Source organism: Pteronotus mesoamericanus, unplaced genomic scaffold, assembly GCF_021234165.1.
Source record: "Pteronotus mesoamericanus isolate MK-2021 breed Mesoamerican mustached bat unplaced genomic scaffold, CSHL_Meso_final contig_116, whole genome shotgun sequence".
Classification (NCBI taxonomy): Eukaryota; Metazoa; Chordata; class Mammalia; order Chiroptera; family Mormoopidae; genus Pteronotus; species Pteronotus mesoamericanus.
In genome coordinates this window covers 25,901,417-25,919,829 of record NW_026555027.1, presented here as the reverse complement: position 1 = coordinate 25,919,829, position 18,413 = coordinate 25,901,417, and the positions used below count along the sequence as shown (strand labels likewise).

At 37.3% G+C, this 18,413-nt stretch overlaps 1 protein-coding gene across 1 annotated transcript in view; it reads left to right on the top strand.

Moving 5' to 3' along the window:
• The window catches only part of IFT80 (intraflagellar transport 80), an 80,773-nt gene extending 69,825 nt beyond the window's left edge, over positions 1 to 10,948 (top strand). The window contains exons 16-18 of the mRNA XM_054580165.1: positions 55 to 227; positions 5,810 to 5,933; positions 10,119 to 10,948. Coding sequence (XP_054436140.1) covers positions 55 to 227; positions 5,810 to 5,933; positions 10,119 to 10,226 — 405 coding nt within the window. The 3' untranslated portion in view covers positions 10,227 to 10,948. The remainder of the gene's footprint in view (positions 1 to 54; positions 228 to 5,809; positions 5,934 to 10,118) is intronic.
• The last annotated feature ends 7,465 nt before the right edge of the window (positions 10,949 to 18,413 follow it).

The window sequence follows — 18,413 nt, the reverse complement described above, 5'->3', positions numbered from 1 at the left end:
ATAATTTGTTATATTTCTGTAATTGTTCAATTCAAATATTTTTTCTTTTATTAGATTGATAAAGTTCAATACATCAATTCTATAAAAGATCTTCCATCTAAAGAATCAAAAATGGCCCACATTTTAATGTTTAGTGGGAACATACAAGAGGCTGAAATAGTACTTCTTCAGGCTGGTCTTGTTTATCAAGCGATCCAGATCAATATTAATCTCTACAACTGGGAAAGGTAATAAAAATAGTTTTTATCAAATCCAAAACCAGATTGATTTTATTCTTTTACCTACCACTTCAGTACATTACATTTTCCACTGTACTTAAGAGCTTCCTAATACCACAAAAGAATTTATATATTTGATATTTTTGAGTAATTTGTCATTCAAGATTTATGCCTTCTCTGAGCTTGTGACTGATTAGAACTTGAGGTGTGAGGAAGAAAAGAGAGCCTAGGATGTTTCCCAAATTTCTGATTTCAGTAACTGAATAGATGAAAATACTAATATTAGCAGATTAGGAAGGGAAAATAGTTCAGTTTTAGGCATGCTGAATTTGAAACATTTGTGAAGGAATATTACAAGATTTTTGCTCATAGGAAAGATTTGAACTGGAAATGTAGATTTTGGAGTCATCAGGAAATGGACTGGGGGAACATGCGGAGTAAGAATACATCGACAGCATTTACGGGATGAGGGAAAGAAGAGAAATCCACAAAAGATTGGGATAAAGCAGCAGACAGAGAGAAGAGCCAAGAGAGATTTGTGATGCTAAGGAAGAAAGACAAAAGGATTTTGTAGTAAGGAGTGGTCAGTAGGAACCTTCCCCCGACCCCTAGGCTCTGGGACAGATTGATCTAAGGCAGAGTGGCAAGCTGCTCCCTTCCCTAGGAGGGGGTCAGGGTCCACCACTCATTCTCTCCGCGAACACGGTCATGGTGCTATATACATTCGCCTCAAGTTTCTATGTTATAAAATTGTCATGCCTACTTTTCCAGGTTAGAAATGTCTTTGATCACCTTTGTTTCTTTCTGGGCTCAAGTATAACCCATAAATCTTTCAATTACAGGCCCCTTACTTATAATTTCCTTAGATTAGAATTTTATACCCTATCTCTACCTTTTCCTTGAATAGAAGTAACAAGAATGGCAAATAGTTAATTTTGTTATTGACATACTATAGTCTCTTTATTTAATTTATACACTAATAATCTATATACTATTTATACAACAGTACTCTATTTATGTCCTTTATTTAGACAAATTTGTCATCATTGTTTACCTGTACAAAGGATCATGAAAAATGTTTTTGATTCTACAAACATGAATAAGTCATTGTCCTTGTCCCCAATTTATTCCTAACTCATAAATTTTAAAGTAGTAGTTTGGAAAGAGACAGTGTGAATAATATTTTTAAAACTCTATGTTAAGTAACTAATGAAAATTGTGTATACCATTACCAAGCTGCAATTCCATGAGAAATAGCAAAGAATAATGTTTAAAGCCCATTGATAGCCCCATAATATATATATATATATATTATGTTATATGTAATATATATGATGCCCTCTGAACATTTCTTGTTCTTCTTTGACCTAAATGAAACTTACCTCTTCCCAGAGGGCACCGATCCTCTCTCTGTCCTCCCAAATGGAATCAGTTATTTCTGACTCCACATTTCTTAGGATCTGGGTTTGAACAGAGCTGGTGTCCTTTTTGCCTCCCTCATCCTTATTTCCCTCTTATTTTCTCCTGCAACTTCAAATCTTCCCTATTATTTCTATATCCTGATCTCTGTACCTCCCTTCTCCCCCACCTCCAATTGTCAGCAAATGAACCTACCTTAAGGTGTGAGATCTCAGGGAGAGAGAAAGCAAGAGGGGCAAAGAAAATTTAAAGGGGAAAGAATGAACACATTGGTGCTTCTCCACTCTTCCCATCTACCTGACAACTCCCTTTCCTACAACTTCTTGCTTTTTGTCTTAACTATAATCCAGTGGATTGGTCGAGTGCTGGTAGACCTTTGTGTCTACATGATAAAGATCCAGGATCATGGTTCCAGGGTTCTGATTAGTAATTCTGCACTCAGATATCCCAAATATGCACCTCTCAGCTAACCCTCCACTCTGCCCATATTTGCATCCAGAACCGCCTATCTGAATTTTCAGTCTCTGCAAAGCTGGAAATTTAGGAGTTACATTTGACATGTTCCTTATGCTCCCTTACCCCCCAATTACCAACTATTTTTCCTCCCACATACTTATGACTCGCATCAACTTTTCCTCCAGCACCCTTGTGCGAGCTGACCCAAGTTTTTCTCAGTATGACATAATCACTGGTCTCTACATCCACTGTCCTCCTACCCATTCTTCACACTGTAGTCATAATGATCTTGTCACAATGTAAACCTGATCATGTCATCCTGGGCTCCTGACTCATTTAAATGAGACCCATAGTTTCACTTTTAGCATAATTATAACTGATTGAGTAAAAAATGATTTCAGATAATCAGCAAAAGTTATTATAGCTGCTAAGAAACCTTTATGATTTGTCATTTCCAAATTGAAATATTTGTTCCATTGCATATTCATTTATTCAGCATATAGTTTTTGCATGCCTGCCATATTTGGCATATTTAGACATTATATAGAGATCTGTTTGTTTTTTAACACCCTTTTGTTTAACTATCTGGTCATTTTAAAGGTACTTTTTCAAAGAGGCTGTTGAACAGGAAAAATATAAATGTAGTGGTTAAGAATGGGGTCTTTGGGGTCAAACCTGGGTTTGACTTCTGGTTCTGCATTTAAAGCTCTGTGCTCTTGAACAGGGGACTAAGGCTCTATAAATCTCAGTTTCCTTATGTTGAAGATGGTGGTGTTAAAACTTCATGTTTATTGTCCAGATTAAAATTGTGAAAATTTCGTATCTTACTGCCTGACACATACATAGTAAGCCTTCAATAAGTGATAGCTATTATTCATTTTTAAAGTATTTATTGAGTGTCTCTCATGTGCTAGGTTTTAAGCTCTGCGAATAGAGCACTGACCAAAATCAACGAAGTTCAGTGATGACAATTTTTGATTCTAAATGGTATGGCTAATATAAAAAGGTATGAGTAAGAGGGATATATATTTGGATCTAATATAAGAATCAGTTTGTAACAGCATAAACCAAAGAAAGGATTGGATGATAAATATATTAGATTGCTTTTAAGATCCTTGGATTTCTATATTTCTTTAAAGCCTTTAGAAGGGGACAGATTTTATTTTAATAGTGTTATTCCATTTGGGAAGCATAGTCTTCTTGCTGGTTTGTGTTTCTGTCATTTCTACTTGAATCTGAAAATTACCTGCAACCTAATAAAATGCAGTCCGTGAAGAGTTGTAGGTAGGCAAGTTAGCTGCTTGACATTCACTTTGGACATTGGGGGTGATCTGTTCTGAAAACCTGAAGTTAAGAAAGGTAGAAACTAAAAACTCCAGGTATACACATTGATTCTTTATGTAATTATTAAGAAAAATAATTTCCCCACTTCTACCAGTTACATAAAGTGGTTTTGCTACATTCAAGATATGCAAAAAAGTTATATTTTGGAGTTATCTTTTTATATAACTTCCTTCTATTTAAAATCAGAGAAGATATATGGATTTATTCCATCCCCATAATCTAATGCTACATTTGTTTGGTTGCCAAATAACCATTTGCTAGAGACGTGCTGTTCCCATAACCCTTATATAATTTGGAGTCACTTCCCTCCTCAGTGTGGTACGGAAACATTTTTTACCCAATGTATACTTTTAGAGAATGTTTAAAATAGCACATATCATTTGAATGCTTATCTTTAGCCATTGCTCTTTAATCAGATAATTAATACATATTTTATATTAATAATGACTATAATGATAGATGGTACTTAACATCTAGTATCTAAATGCAAGATTAGACATCATATTCTATCCTTTCTACATAATTAAAAGTATTGATGTTCCATAACAAAATACCTCTTAGGAATTTTTGAAAAATCCCCACTCAGAATGGATGCTTATGTACTCCCTACTTAGAACGCTTCCAGTTGTACACAGTCAAGAATTCCTTTCCCCATCACATACAATTATAAAGAAAGAATGGGGCATTGAACTTCTACAGTGCCAAAGGGTTCTTCACCAGTTTCCACTCACACATACACCTCTGGAATCAGAGCCTTAGGGATATAGACAGGCGGTGATATGGGAGAGCTTTACAAAGATTAAGGCAGATAATCTGTACTTCTATTTCTCATCTTTTGATTTTCTAAGAATTGGTTTTTGCTTTTTTTTATCTTCCACTTTTGTTCCTCTGTATTCCAATACCACTGCATTCTTTTCTGTGTATCCTTTTTTCCTCTGAAAGACTTAAAGTCACAGAGGTATAAAGGAGCTTTGTGAGGAGTTTGTAATGGGTAGCAAATATCAATACCCTTGAATGTGTTGATACGGTTTATGCCAATATATTTTTATAATAAATTGTTGTGCTGAATTTTGGTATTATCATTTATATTAATGTGACTTACATTTATAATTTTTTTCATATTAAGTCTTTAATTTCTCAATTTATCAATTGTCAGTTAACACACACAGCATATCTAAAATCTTAAAGTAATTATTTAGTTTAGGTCAAACCAAAACATGCTAAGAATGAAACAGATTTTCCTACTAAAGAGTCACATGTTGCAAACAAATCAAGTCATTAGTCAGTCTTGTCTAAACAGATTTATAATAGTTGGCTCTGATAAATCATGACTGACCTGTTCAGAAGTTATTAAGTCACATGAGAAAGCAAGAAAACTTGAGGAACAATGTACTGTGACTATTATGATGTCCGTTTCCATACTTTAAAGCAAGATGACAGAGAATAGTGTTAGGACAGCTATTCTGGATTGTTCCTGGCTGACTCAACTAAAGTGAGTTATGCACAGGATCATGGGCTGAGATGCTGTCCAAAACATGCATACACAAATCAGCCTGGAATTGGGAATTAATCTTTTCATTTCCCACCATATTACCTATATACAGATTTTATGTCTTTGGTGTTTTACTACTGATTTCAACAATTCATTTAGTTCTTGTCTCCCATTTAAATATTACCTTAAAATAGCTTAGTTATATAGATATTAATTAGATATAAAACTTAAATAGCTATCAACTTTTTCTAAGAATAAAATGGCAAAGGCATTTTGTCAAACTCATTATCTCAAATTTTATTTCCATAATATTTTAAATTTGCTGTGTTAATAACGTAAAAATATCGGTTTTTAGTTGAATATTAAACAGATTAAATTCATTATAGACTTACAAAAATAGTCAAGATTGTCAAACCACTTCTGATGGGGGAGAAGTTCATTTACTTGCATTTTATTGTGATTTCAATGAATTTTTCAGTGAACACTTACCATACATATACTCTGTAATACTCACCAAAAAGAAATGCAAGCCAAATCTTCCTTCAATCAGTATTTAGGTTAGTGAAGGAAACGGGCTGACAATAATACACTATAAGTAGTGCTGTAATAACAATATGCATAAAATACTATGGAGCACAGACAAGATAATGGTCATTTATTTCGAAAAGGGGAGCTGTCAGGGTGAAGAGATCATGCTTGATCTGACCTTGAGGTAGAAATAGAAATGTGCAGGATGGATGAGGTGGGGAATGATGTTCTGTACGGAGCGATGAGAGGAGGGAACAACACAGACCCTTTGTCCCGCCCTCTCCTCACAACACTTTACTGCCATAGAGACCAGTACAAACAATGCTGATTATCTGTTTTATTCTCATTTTAGGGCACTTGAATTGGCTGTAAAATACAAAACACATGTTGATACAGTTCTTGCCTACCGTCAAAAGTTTTTGGAGACCTTTGGTAAACAGGAGAGTAATAAACGATACTTGCAGTATGCAGAAGGTGTAAGTATTATACAGTATTTCATAATGTATATGTTTTATAATTTATATATAATATTCATCTTAATGAGACAGAATTTGAATGGTCCATACCTCGGTCTAAGGAAATTACTTTTTGTTTTATGATGTGGCAGTCTTATTTTGACTACATAATTATATTACTAATTTTTAAAAAATCTTACAGCCATGTTTTGATGAACAAATCTGTTTTCATAATGTCCAGTTTGTGTTAAAGTTTGGTGTTAATTGATATTTTAGATAAACAATATAAATGCCTAGGATAAAGGCTACTAACTTCTGAATTTTGTCGTTTACCAGCTGCCCCTTCTGCTCCAGGGGAACTATATTAGCATAGAGAGCAATAGCTAGAAAAAGGGTACTTTGTCACTATATAGAATTCTAGGGAGCTGGGTTGTACCTCCAGAAGTGCCTAGCCTAAGTGGACTTCATTGCCTAGGACCAAACAAGGGTAAACTTTTGCCTCTGAAATTCCAGAATCTCCGATTTTATAACTCCAATTAGAAGCGAGTCATCCTAGTACATACTAGCCCACAAGAAGAGCCAGAACAAGAGTGTTTGCCCCAATGCCTAGGGCAGAGCTGGTGGCGGCCACCTGGCCACCGTCTTCTAGGCTCAGGCTGCAGAAAGAGTTTACCTCTAGCCATGCAACAAGAGACTTGTGATCCCAATAGAGGGCCAACTTTGTTCCTAACTCTGTGAACCAGTTGATTTCCTTAACCTTTAATTCGTTTATTTATTTAAGAAGCGTATGAGTACTTACTCTGGGCCAAGTACTATGCTAGGTGTTGAATCAGATATGGTTTTTGTTTGCTAGAACTTATATAAGACTATGTGGGAGTGTTCCTCCTTGGGAATAGAATAAAATGGAATGTTCTGATACATCCTAGGGGGCAGAGTATGTTAGAGGAATCTTAGGAAGAGGAACAAAGGTAGGGAGAAGGCCACTATAATTCCTACTAAAGCCAACACTATACATTGATCATATTTAGAATAGTGAGTGTCCTGATCTACATTTTTGGATTTCAGAACAGCTTTCAAGGTAGTGAAACCTTTGGGGGCATTCTTAGAGATCTGTAATGCAACTTCAATATCTGGATCCAGATAGACACAGTTGTGGGTTTCTTGGTGGAACAGGATGTATTTTATAGAAGGTCCACAAACTTTTGTTATATGCAGAACTTGTTTATTGCCGAAATGAGGCCTCTGGGACTTTGAGCTGTAAGACCTTAACTCTATGTCTACGACAAGCTCAGGCTCCCCAGGACCTCTGAGCACCACGTTCTAACCCACAGAATGTGATAGCGACTTAATATCACCACAGTGTTAAGCAGACAAATCACCAGCTCAGCTGATATTTTTGTCACAGTTTTGAAAATATGACAGTATGTTAAAACTTAGCACCTACCTTAAATGTACTTTATTGTGTAATTTTAAAGCAGATTAATACTACTTTGTTTCTTCTTCATCATCATTGTCATCAATTTTTTTTTAGTATTTTCACATTTGGTACTTTTGAAGACATACAAAGTATAGTCCTTACCTTTGAGGAAATTCTATAATAGTTACTAAAAACTTAACATTTTTATCTTTCTCATTATATATTTGTTCAACTATTACCAAGGTATAATACTTCAATCACAAAAGTAGCAGATAATCAGAAAAAAATGGCTTTTTTAGGTAGTTTGCTTTCTTTTCATCATGAAACTACAGATTACTTTGACTCCCTATGGCACAATGTTCCAGTTTCCTACTTTTCTTTTTCATAAATGTAATTTGGAAGTTATCTAGGAATCATAAAGCAGTATTTTAAGATGAATATTATCTTTGATTTAAAAAAATCCCCCCTATTTACCTATTGTAGCCAAAATTGTGATTATATAAATTCCTTATTTTAGGACTAAGTTGAATAGAAAAATTTCAAAAATTTATTCTAGATAGATTGAATTCTAGTGGGTTCATAATGCATAATGTGAAGGTTTAGACATACTTAGAAGTGAAAAGTTTGATACTCATTCATATTTATGAGCCCTAAAATGTTATTTGGGCCTTTCTAGTTCAAAATGTTGAATTTGGGGATTCACATAAGGTATATTGTCTTCAAAGAACCCCATTAGAGTCATTGTACCTACAATGTTTACAAAGGTGTTCAGTGCTTTTTGTAAAATAATTTGTATGTCTGACAAATAAATCCACTTGAGCAATATATTCAATCCACTGAATACATACTCTGTGGAAGAAGAAAAATGGAAGAACCTGGAAATGTTTACAACATTATGGTAGGAGAAAGGGAAAAAAAGAGCAAAACAACCAACCAACAAACAAACATTTCATGAGCTTCTGATTTTTAGCTGAGTCTGAGAGAGATGGAATAGAGGAAAGAGAGTCATCTGGTATGATTTTGAAATTACTTCTATGTGAATAAGAATTGACTAGGCACTAGAATAAGAAGTGTCAAATAGTATTGATACTCCCTATAATAGAAAAGGATGTGTTTTAGTACAGAAGTCACTTGACAGCTGTCATGAATATGTCCTCATATAAAACTCACTTAAAAATACTCTATTCCAAAGGCTAAATTATCAGAACACTGTTCTAAAACTGGATAAATGCCAAAGTGAAAGTGAAACATTTGTTTTCAGTAGGACAGCTGTCAACTGACACCATCGTTTGTATTATAGCAAATTAGTAATATAGATGTCTTCAATTTACTTGATGGACTTCTGTTGTAACAGATCAACAGTTGTTCGGAGCACTATCAATATATGGTTTTATTGTGATTGATTTGAGAAACATGTAAGTCAATTTAAAGTTGGAAAAAGGCCAAAGCATTCATCAAGTTTGCTTTTCTCTTTGCAAGTGTTTTGTTAGACATAGGAACAAGTGCTTTGCCATTTAAAAAATATCAAGTTCCAGCCCGATTATTTGAAAAGTGAGTCTTTCAAATAATCTGAAGGTTTGCTCTGCCTTTCAGTGAGCTGTCCCTTACATCTTCGCACAGCGGTTCATCTTCTATTAGGGAGGATTCTTTTAATTCATCTATTTGATATATTATAGAAAAAGTATATGGAATTATTATCTTTAAAAAAAGATGGCCAAAAATACCCACAGATTAATTTACAGAAATTTGGATAAAGGATAGTGGAATAAAAAAAGAACCAAGTATTTTATCAACTTCTGGTTCAAAATAAGAGAGGCACGAATTCCTTAAATTAATCTCTCAGTTACTTAAGATAAATCTGTTCAAGTAGCAAACGGTACTTCGTTGTGATATAACATTACTTATTCCACCCAACTTCCCTACACGGAGGTGAAAACCTGTTCACTTTTGGCTCAGTCTCAGGAGTTTGGGTTTATTTCATAGTAAATCAGTTACTTTAGCCTAGGACACAGTTTTTCCCATATCGTGCCCTAGAGGACACACATTTCTTAATTAGTATCTCCAAATCTTCTAAAACAGCAGAATGTTTTTTCTTAAAGAAATTGTTCCTAGAGCTCAGGACAGTGATACCAAATGTAATGAGGGCAGGGCAGAGGTGCTGCATCACGTATCAAAGGGAAAAGAAACAGATTAAAAATTATCACCTTTCAATGGTTCTAATGGGCCCCCGCCTTGCTTTCCCACTACTTCCTCTGGTATCTTTACATCATTGTGTTAACCACCCCTATGCTATTACTTTAAGAGTTGTTGCAAAGGAGCCCATTTTTGCAGAGTATACTCAGGGGAAGCAAATGTTGCCCTGTCTTTCCTCATAGTTCGGCCTCTAATGGAAACGTTAGTATATATGTGGTGAAGAGCTGACCCATTTGCAGCAGGCTTGGGGACAGCAGTCCACATTCACCCATGTCCCTGGGGCACCTGTGCAGAATCCTATGGCTCCATGTCACTGGTTAGATGTGCCTTTTATAAATAGCTACAGGAAGATTTTGGTCTTTTGAATCACCATGAGAGTTTTTGCTTTTTATTGTGGTAATTGTTCTGTTTGGTCTTATTCTTAAAGCAATTTCTTTTTTTTTTTAGCATTATTTTTCTTAGCTTTTCTTTCGTGCCATTTTACTCTATTGCTTTGGAAGTCATACATTCTGTTTTCTTGTTTACTCTTATTTTCTTTGGATTAAATAAAAATGTCTTTAGTATATCAGCGTTTTTCTTCTTTTCTTCTACTGCAGCTCCAAATAGATTGGGAGAAAATCAAAGCCAAAATTGAGATGGAAATTACTAAAGAACGAGAGCGATCATCAAGCCAATCCAGCAAGAATATAGGTCTAAAGTACTAAATGCCATGCTTACCTTTAAGAAGTTTTGCCTTTTGAAACTAAGTCTGATTAATCAAGAGTAAGCATGTGTTCTTTGTTAAAGAGAAAGGCAGAATCTTTAAGTATAAGCACTTTCTGTGTATTTAATACTAAAAGTATATTCATAAAGACTAAGCACAAAAAGTTGATGTAATTTCATCTTCTATATTTTTAGTCCAATAATTCATAAAACATTCCTATATATTTATGATATACCTATGTAGTGTTGCTTACATTCCAGTTTTTTGTCCATTATTTTATCCCTGAGTCTTCAGCATAAACAAATATTAATGCTGATAATAAAATATTGGACTCCTTAAAATGTATGTTATCATTAATTTCTATTTGACCTCTCAGTCATAAAGTGCTCTAAAAGTTTATTTATAAACAAAAATACATGAGGAAGGATTTATGAAAATCTACAGTACATGTAGTTGTGCACCAATTTCATAGCAGCACTATTCACAATAGCAAAAACGTGACAAAAAAGATAAATGGGTAACAGGTGAATGGGTAAACAAAATGTATGTACATATAGTGGAATATTATTCAGCCTTAAAAAGGAATGAAATTCTTGCACATGGTACAACATGGATGAACCTTGAAAATACTATGCCAAGTGAAATAAGCCAGACATAAAAGGTCAAAAGTATGTGATCCCACTTATTGGAGGTAGCTAAAATAGGCAAGTTAATTGAGACAGAAATGAGAATAGTGGTTGCCAGGGGCTGGGGGAGGGGGAAGTGGGGAGACCATTGTTTGTTTAATGAGTACAGAATTCCTGTGTGGGATGAGCAAGTTCTGAAATGGATAATGCTGGTAGTTGCACAACATTGTGAATGTACTTAATGCCACTGAATTGTACTCTTAAAAATAGCTAAAATGATGAATTTATTATATATTTTACCATAATTTTAGAAACATACCTAGAATGGGCAAGAAATATTTTCCTCATTCCTTTCCTGATTTGAGAATGTTCAGATACTAGACTCTGGAGCCTGAATTTGTGAAAATCTTCCTAAATGATAAACCTGTTTGACTAGCCTTAATTTAGTATGTCCCGAAATTATTACTGCAAAAGCTTTTTAACAGTAACACAAGTTTGGAACATCTTCCCTGAAGTCAGTTTTAGGAATGGTATATCACAGAGTGGGAATATGCAAATGTATGGAAAAGTGATTACGTCTCTCACCTCCATTTTAATTAATATATCTAGGTTTGTTTATGAAAATGTTTCTACCTTTTCAACATACTCCTTTTCTTTTCTGGAATGTTGGAATATCCTGTTCTTCATCCAGATGCTGAGTACAGGGGTATATTCAGTTTGTGATATATGATTGAACAGTAGATAAGTTGTACTTTCAAGTTTTTATGTTTTCTATATTATGTTATATTTCAATAAAAAGTTTAAAAAGAAAAATGGTTAAAAGGGTAAATTTTTAAAATGTATTTTTAATTATACTTGACATATAATATTATATTACTGTCAGGTGTAAAGCATAAGGATCCAACATTTAAATACCTTACAAAGTGATTATTATATAAGTCTAGTAAACATCTGTCACCACACAGTTTTTATGATGTTATTGATTCTTTTCTCTATAATGTACATTACATCCTGAAGGGTAAATTTTATATTTATTTTATTACAATTTAAAAAGACAAAAATATGTTAGGAAGTATGTCTGAATTCTGACAACAGTTCTCTCATCCCAACTAGGCGCTCTACAGTTCTCTTCAATTTTGACATTAACCCGTGAAGTCAGTGTCAGGCCCCACAAGGTCAAGGATAAGATCCCCAACTAGACTGCTTTTATGTTAGTTCCCAGCTGCAAGTGGAGACCCCGGGATACCCACATTTCTGTCTCATGCGGCTGCAAATTTCAGGGTTCTCACCCCCGCCCCTTCAGTGATCATTTGCTAGATTGGCTCACCTAACTCACTGAAACACTTTACTTTCCATTGCAGTTTTATTACAACTCAGAAAGAGCCAAACGCAGGAGCTGCATAGAGCAAGGCCTAGGAGAAAGGAGTGGTCTCTGGGGGCAGGTGGGGAGACACAGAGCTTCCACGCCCTCTCCTCATGGAAGCCTGGCGCTCCAGCCACAGCATCCCCAGCACATCGATGTGTTCACCAGCCAGGAAGCTCTCCCAGGCCTTGCTGTACTGGGTTTTCACCAGGGTTTCATTACATAGACATCATTGGTTAAATCATTGGCCGTGTGATTGAACTCAATTTCCAGACCCTCTCCTCTCCCTGGAGGTCATGTGGCTAAAAATCTTAACCCTCTGACTAGGAGGCTTTTTCTGGTGACCAGCCCTCATCCTGAAGCTATCTAACACACACACACATGCATGCACGCATGCACACATGCACACACATACATATATATTCTCTCTCTCTCTCTCTCGCTCATTGGCATAGCAAGGATATCATAACACTTAGGGAATTCAAAGGGCTTTGGAAGCTCTGTGCCAGCCCTGCCTACCCCCTACAGATATAATCTTTATTATATTACAGTCTGTGACCATAGGCTCTTTGACAGCAAAAAGAACGTACCTCACTGAGTGTAACAGATATAGCAATATTTGGAAGAGTCAATGTGGAGTAAGGATAGGTGACTGTTAAACTCAACTTCCCAATGTATTTGGCTATCAGTAACGGTAGTATAGCCTTTCCAATGATACCAATGTTATTGCATATCACATTGTAGTAGATATAACCTGAAAAATAAGAGTCAAAAGATTCTGGCACATTACTAGACTCCCATCCAGTCTCTAAAAACTTAGGCCAATCCATCATAACATCGTATACCCAGAATGTTTCTCAGGGCGAGGGCACTTTGGTTTGCAGCCTTCCATTTGATCTAGCCAGGTTCCAAAAGCAGGAGTGGTCTCAGCCATATATATGGCTTCACACTTTCAGGCATGTGGGATAATTGAGCTAAAACACATTTTCATCTTTATTCTACACTTCTTGCCAAGTATTGACATTGGAATTCTCTCATTTGATAACCCATGTATTCATTCCTTTACCTTTAGCTATTATTCCTCTTCTCCATTTATATCCAGTCCTGTTCTCCTTTGCAGGGATGTTGGGTTTGGCCACTGTTCTGGCCTAGATTGCAGGCAGCAAACACCCTCAGCCCACTCCCATTCATAGAGGGTAGGTTTACACAGGTACAGAACTTGTGGGCTCTTTCTACCAGCAGGCTTTAGGAGTGGATTTATTGTTAGCTCCAATGTTGCCAGATGGAGTAAAAGTACAACCCACCCCATCAGGCCCTTGGGAATTCTGACATGAAGACTTTGAAACAATTAAAGTTTTTGTTTAAGACTCATCCCTGCTTCCAGCAATATAGTGCAGCCTTGGTCCAGGGACCACTGCAGCAGATAGGGACAAGGAAGTACAGTAACGTGGGAAAGAAAAAAGTATAGTCGTCATTCTCACATCCCCCTGGAAAGAATCGCGTAGTCACACCAGCATCCTCACCCCCACTTCACCCCCAGACTCAGAACAGCAGAGAAATTTATCTAGTGGGAACACTCCCTGAGCTCCTCGTGTGGAGTGTGAGCACACTCATGAAGGCATGCCTTTTATACCTGTATCTTCCTCCGTTTTGAACAATCAATTTAGTCTGAGGAGACCATCTCTCTGCCCATTGTTGGACGTGATGGCCAGTAAAGTGTGTTTCTTAGTCTGAAGAAATGTGATCCTTTGGTCCAAACTGCTGCAGTGTCTTCTGTTCCTTTTGTAGGACTCGGAGCATTTGCACCTACCACTGGGTAAGCAAAGCCCGGCCCAGGGCCAGTGTCTGTTCCTGTACCTACACGTAGGCCCCAGGGCTCCTGGCATCCATCTGACTTGCCAGCTCTGTGTGGGGCCTCCCTCAGGGCACCTTCCCCATAGCTCTCTGTAGTCTCTGTCTCTCTGGTTGGCAGACAAAGCAGTTCTTGTTGGCATTTTATGCCTCAGAGGATGCAAAAGGAACATGTCTAGATTCAGCCCATCCCTGCTCTGCTAAGGCAGCTGCCCGTTGATCTCGCAACTGTCCAGTGCTGAAACGGGCATTGACTGGCCTTGACTTGAATGCACTCCTCAAGCTCCCAGAGTGATTTCCACAGGACTGTGTCCTGAAGGGCATTCCTTTAAGGGGCCAGCTTTCATGGCCTTCTTGCCGGACCATATGGCTAGGCCACTAGCCATTGCCCAGTGAAAACCCAAACACAGAGGCAAAATAGCAGTTAGTGCAGCTCACCGAGCTGATTTGTTTTAACCCTTTTCCAGCAAAGGGGCAGCCTTCCCAACAGAACATTGTTCATGGAACTGCCATCCATAAACCAAGAAGCTATGTGCTGGTCAGTTGAGAGCTGTTTATAGGGCACCACCCAAGGGGCGATGGAATCTGGCAGCTCCTCCTGTGGTTCCAAAGTCAGGGACAAAGACTTTGCCTGCTTGTGAATTCACTGCGTCCCCCAGTAGCATATTCCTGTACAAATGATCTCTGTTTTATTGTGGAGCTTTTGTGGGGGCACTGCCCTTGTATTTGAGCACTTCTCTGACATCACCCCAAACGTTATGTTTATTTCACGTTTTGAGATTATTTTAGGGGCAGTTTCAGTGAATGTCTGCATGGCCAAATCCCAAAGGTCATTGCTGGGAGGCGCTCCCTAGCCTTGGCCAGAGCCACAGTTTATACTTCACAAAGGGCTATTGTTCAGAGGATTTGTCTGTACCAGCACTCCAGCTTGCATTCAACAATGTGGGCTTGTGCAATCTTATTCATTCCCATTTAGCATGTCTAATGAATGTGGCTTGAAGGAAGGATTTATATCTTCTCAGTATACTCGTATTTGTGGCTCCCATTAGAACTTTACCAACAGACTTTAATACAGAGCAAAGGGCTCCTAGGTCAAGGTGTCCCAGAAACTTCTCCACCTCCGGCCATTTTCCCTCAATCTTGTACCTAAAGGTTCCCGGGGAGCAATTGGTCCTTTAGTCAATCCTTATCTTGGTTAATCTCCCTAACTCTTGCCTCAGGCATTTTCAGAATGAGTTTCTCATTGTAATTTTTGCCTTTCAGTTTTTAAAATTCCTCCAAATTGGAATAAGTAAAGCTGACTTTTCGAAGGGACCTTTATATGTTGGAGGTCCAACAAGGGGTCCTCCCAAACCCCATAGTGCTGTGTAAGAACTTTTGTTTCAAACCCATCAATGTCCATTTCATTTACCCCATTTCATAATAACCATCTAAAAATTTCCACCCCTCTGGGATTTGTCCCTTGATTCTTCCCATTGGTCCCCATTTTCTCATGACTTTAATATTCTTGGTATTTGTAAGATCCATATGAGAAAGCTGAGAGAGCAAATCTGATAAGGCTTCTCAGACTGTTTTATTTTTCTGCAGTCAGATTACATGGGGTGTTCATGGGAAATGGGTCCTCTTAATCACAGCGTTCACCGTGACCTGGGTGACAGTAGCTGAATGATCACAAAGTCACTTGGCATTTAAAGGAGGAGTTGGAAAGTCCACCTTCTCAAGGTAAACTGACTTTACAGTGGCCTTTTGTCTACCATGTTGGCTGTTCTGTTCCCTGGGGATGACCTACTGTGCATCTGGATCATAGATAGCCATCTGGAATTGTTCCACCCTAAGCTGCGGGCCCTGTATCAACCCAGAAATGCTCTTTCACTCTCACTCTGCAGCATTCAAAACCAAAGATACTGCCCATAAGTTAGTGACTCTTGCAATCCACTTTAGTGACGCTTCTTCAGGGAGCTGATGACAACTATTCACAAGATGAGACAACTCCACCCTTTATCTTCTGATTTCAGTGGTTTCCTGGTTTTGTCCTCCACCACGTGAACTACCTTCTCCGTGACCAGAGGTCCTTAGAAGTGCTATTGTCCCACCTAATTTTTCCCATTGGGACCAGCTGTGAGGCTAGTAACCATAGTCCTGAGCTTTGTTCAGAGTCAAAATCCACCTTGGCATTTTTAAGTCTTGTTTTAGCAATTACAGATAACAATAGCCAAGGAATTGTATGTTTAGTGTGTTTCTTATTATTTTGAATTTCCTCATATATCCAATGAACCAACTCCTCAGGAAATGCGTCTACCACCTTTTCTAAATTCCACTGATAACTTTTACCTTTAGTAACCGAGTGCAGTTGCAGTTGCACACCCTGAGTGACCAGGTAACCGTTTAGAAACCAAAGGTTTCTCACCCCCTGCCCTTTTATCCTTTCTTCTTCCAAAGCATGTTCCCACGAGTCACTGCCGTTCTAGTGAATCCTATACTTCTTGACACCAAATACATGCCGACAACAATCCTCTGGTATAATCTGGATGAACGTATAATTCAATTCAATTTTGACACTTAACTACCTAGAGTTAGCATCAGATCCCTCCAGTTAAAGGGCAAGGTTCCCAACAACACTGCCCTTACCTCTGATGCTAGCTGCAAAAGGGGTCCCCAGGCTACCCACACTTTTGTCCAGCTTTGTTACTGATGTGGGAGTTCCCATAACTCCCCCATTCAGTTTTGATGATTCGCTGGAACACTTCATTGAACTCACTGAAATGCTATACTTAAAATTACAGTTTAATTATAAAGGATACAACTCAAGAAGAGTCGAATGGAAGAGATGCATAGGGCAAGGTCTGGAGGTAGGAAGGGATTCAGAGTTTCTGTGGCCTCTCCTTGTAGAATCTGGGCATGTCATTCTCCCCAGCCTCACTGTCCCAAGTTTTTATTTAAAAAAAAAGTCAGGGTTTCATCACATAGGCATGCTTGATGAAATCAGCCATGTGATTAAATTAAGTCTTCAGCCCCAGGTCTTCTTGGAGGCCAGGTAGCTAAAAGTTCTAGTCCTACAGGTTCTGATAGCCTGGTCCATCCTGAGGCTACTTAGAAGCTCCTTGAGTCACTTCATTAGCACAGGAAATTCCAGAGGTTTTGGAAGCTCTGTGCCAGGAACCAGGGGCAAAGACCAGACGTATTCTTTGTTATATCACAATATCACTTTCCCAATCATACCCAATGTGGGTTTTTTTTGTCTTACACTTTAAAAAATATCTATTGACCAGACGGGTGGGTTGAGCATCATCGCACAAACCTAAGGGGTTGCTGGTTTGATTCCCAGTCAGGGCACATATCTGGTTTGCAGGCCAGGTCTCCAGCTGGGCACGTGTGAGAAGAAAGCGAGATGGATGTTTCTTTTGCACATCAAGGTTTCTCTCCTGCTCTTTCTCCCTTCCCTCCTCTTTCTCTAAAAATAAATAAAAATCTTTAAAAACAAAACAAAAAAAGTCTATTACAGAAGATTCTTGGTTAAACATAGATAAATTTATACATTTTGGGGGAATTTGCTGTAATTCAGTGCTTTTGTATGTTCATATAAGTCTTTTGTGTATCTCATAAATGTATCAAATAGGGAAGATTATTTATTCCTGGGATGTGGTCCTATTACAGATTAATAATACTTTTAGAACATGATGTTCTCCCCAAATGTTTCAGCACAGAGGGTATGGTATGTAAGATGAAACATAAGTTATGATAAAAAATAAACAAGTTTTAAAGCAAACACTTTAAAAAATGGGTTACTATAGTCAACAATTACCATGAGTATCAACTGAAGAATACCTTTAAATATCTGTCATTTTGTGCATATAGAAAATATATACCTTTCTGAAAATGACATATACTACATAATTTAGATAAATACTTCAAACTCAATTTCCTCGTAAATTCTTATACTGAAAAAAGTCAGAATTTACAATGTACACTGCATAAAAAGGTAATATGCAGAAATAAAAAATATATGGTTTTTATTTGTTCTGAAGATTTTATCTGTAGATTTGGTGATCTGCAGGTAGCACTGTGGCAAAATCACCGGTCAGGACTTCCTTAGACACCATCGGCAGACACCAAAGCGAGGGTGCTGAAGCAATTCTGTTGGGAAGACCCATCATTATCTTCCCCTTGCCCACAGCTCACATATCTTCGGAATCTCCTATTCAGTGGTAAATTACTTCTGGACCAGAAAATGTGTGAGATTTTCACATTCTTTTTATTTTTTAATGCAGATTGATTTTATTTATTTTTTTAAATGTCAAAATCCATTATAAAATATTTTAAAAATTAAATCCATTATAAAGTCTTAGCA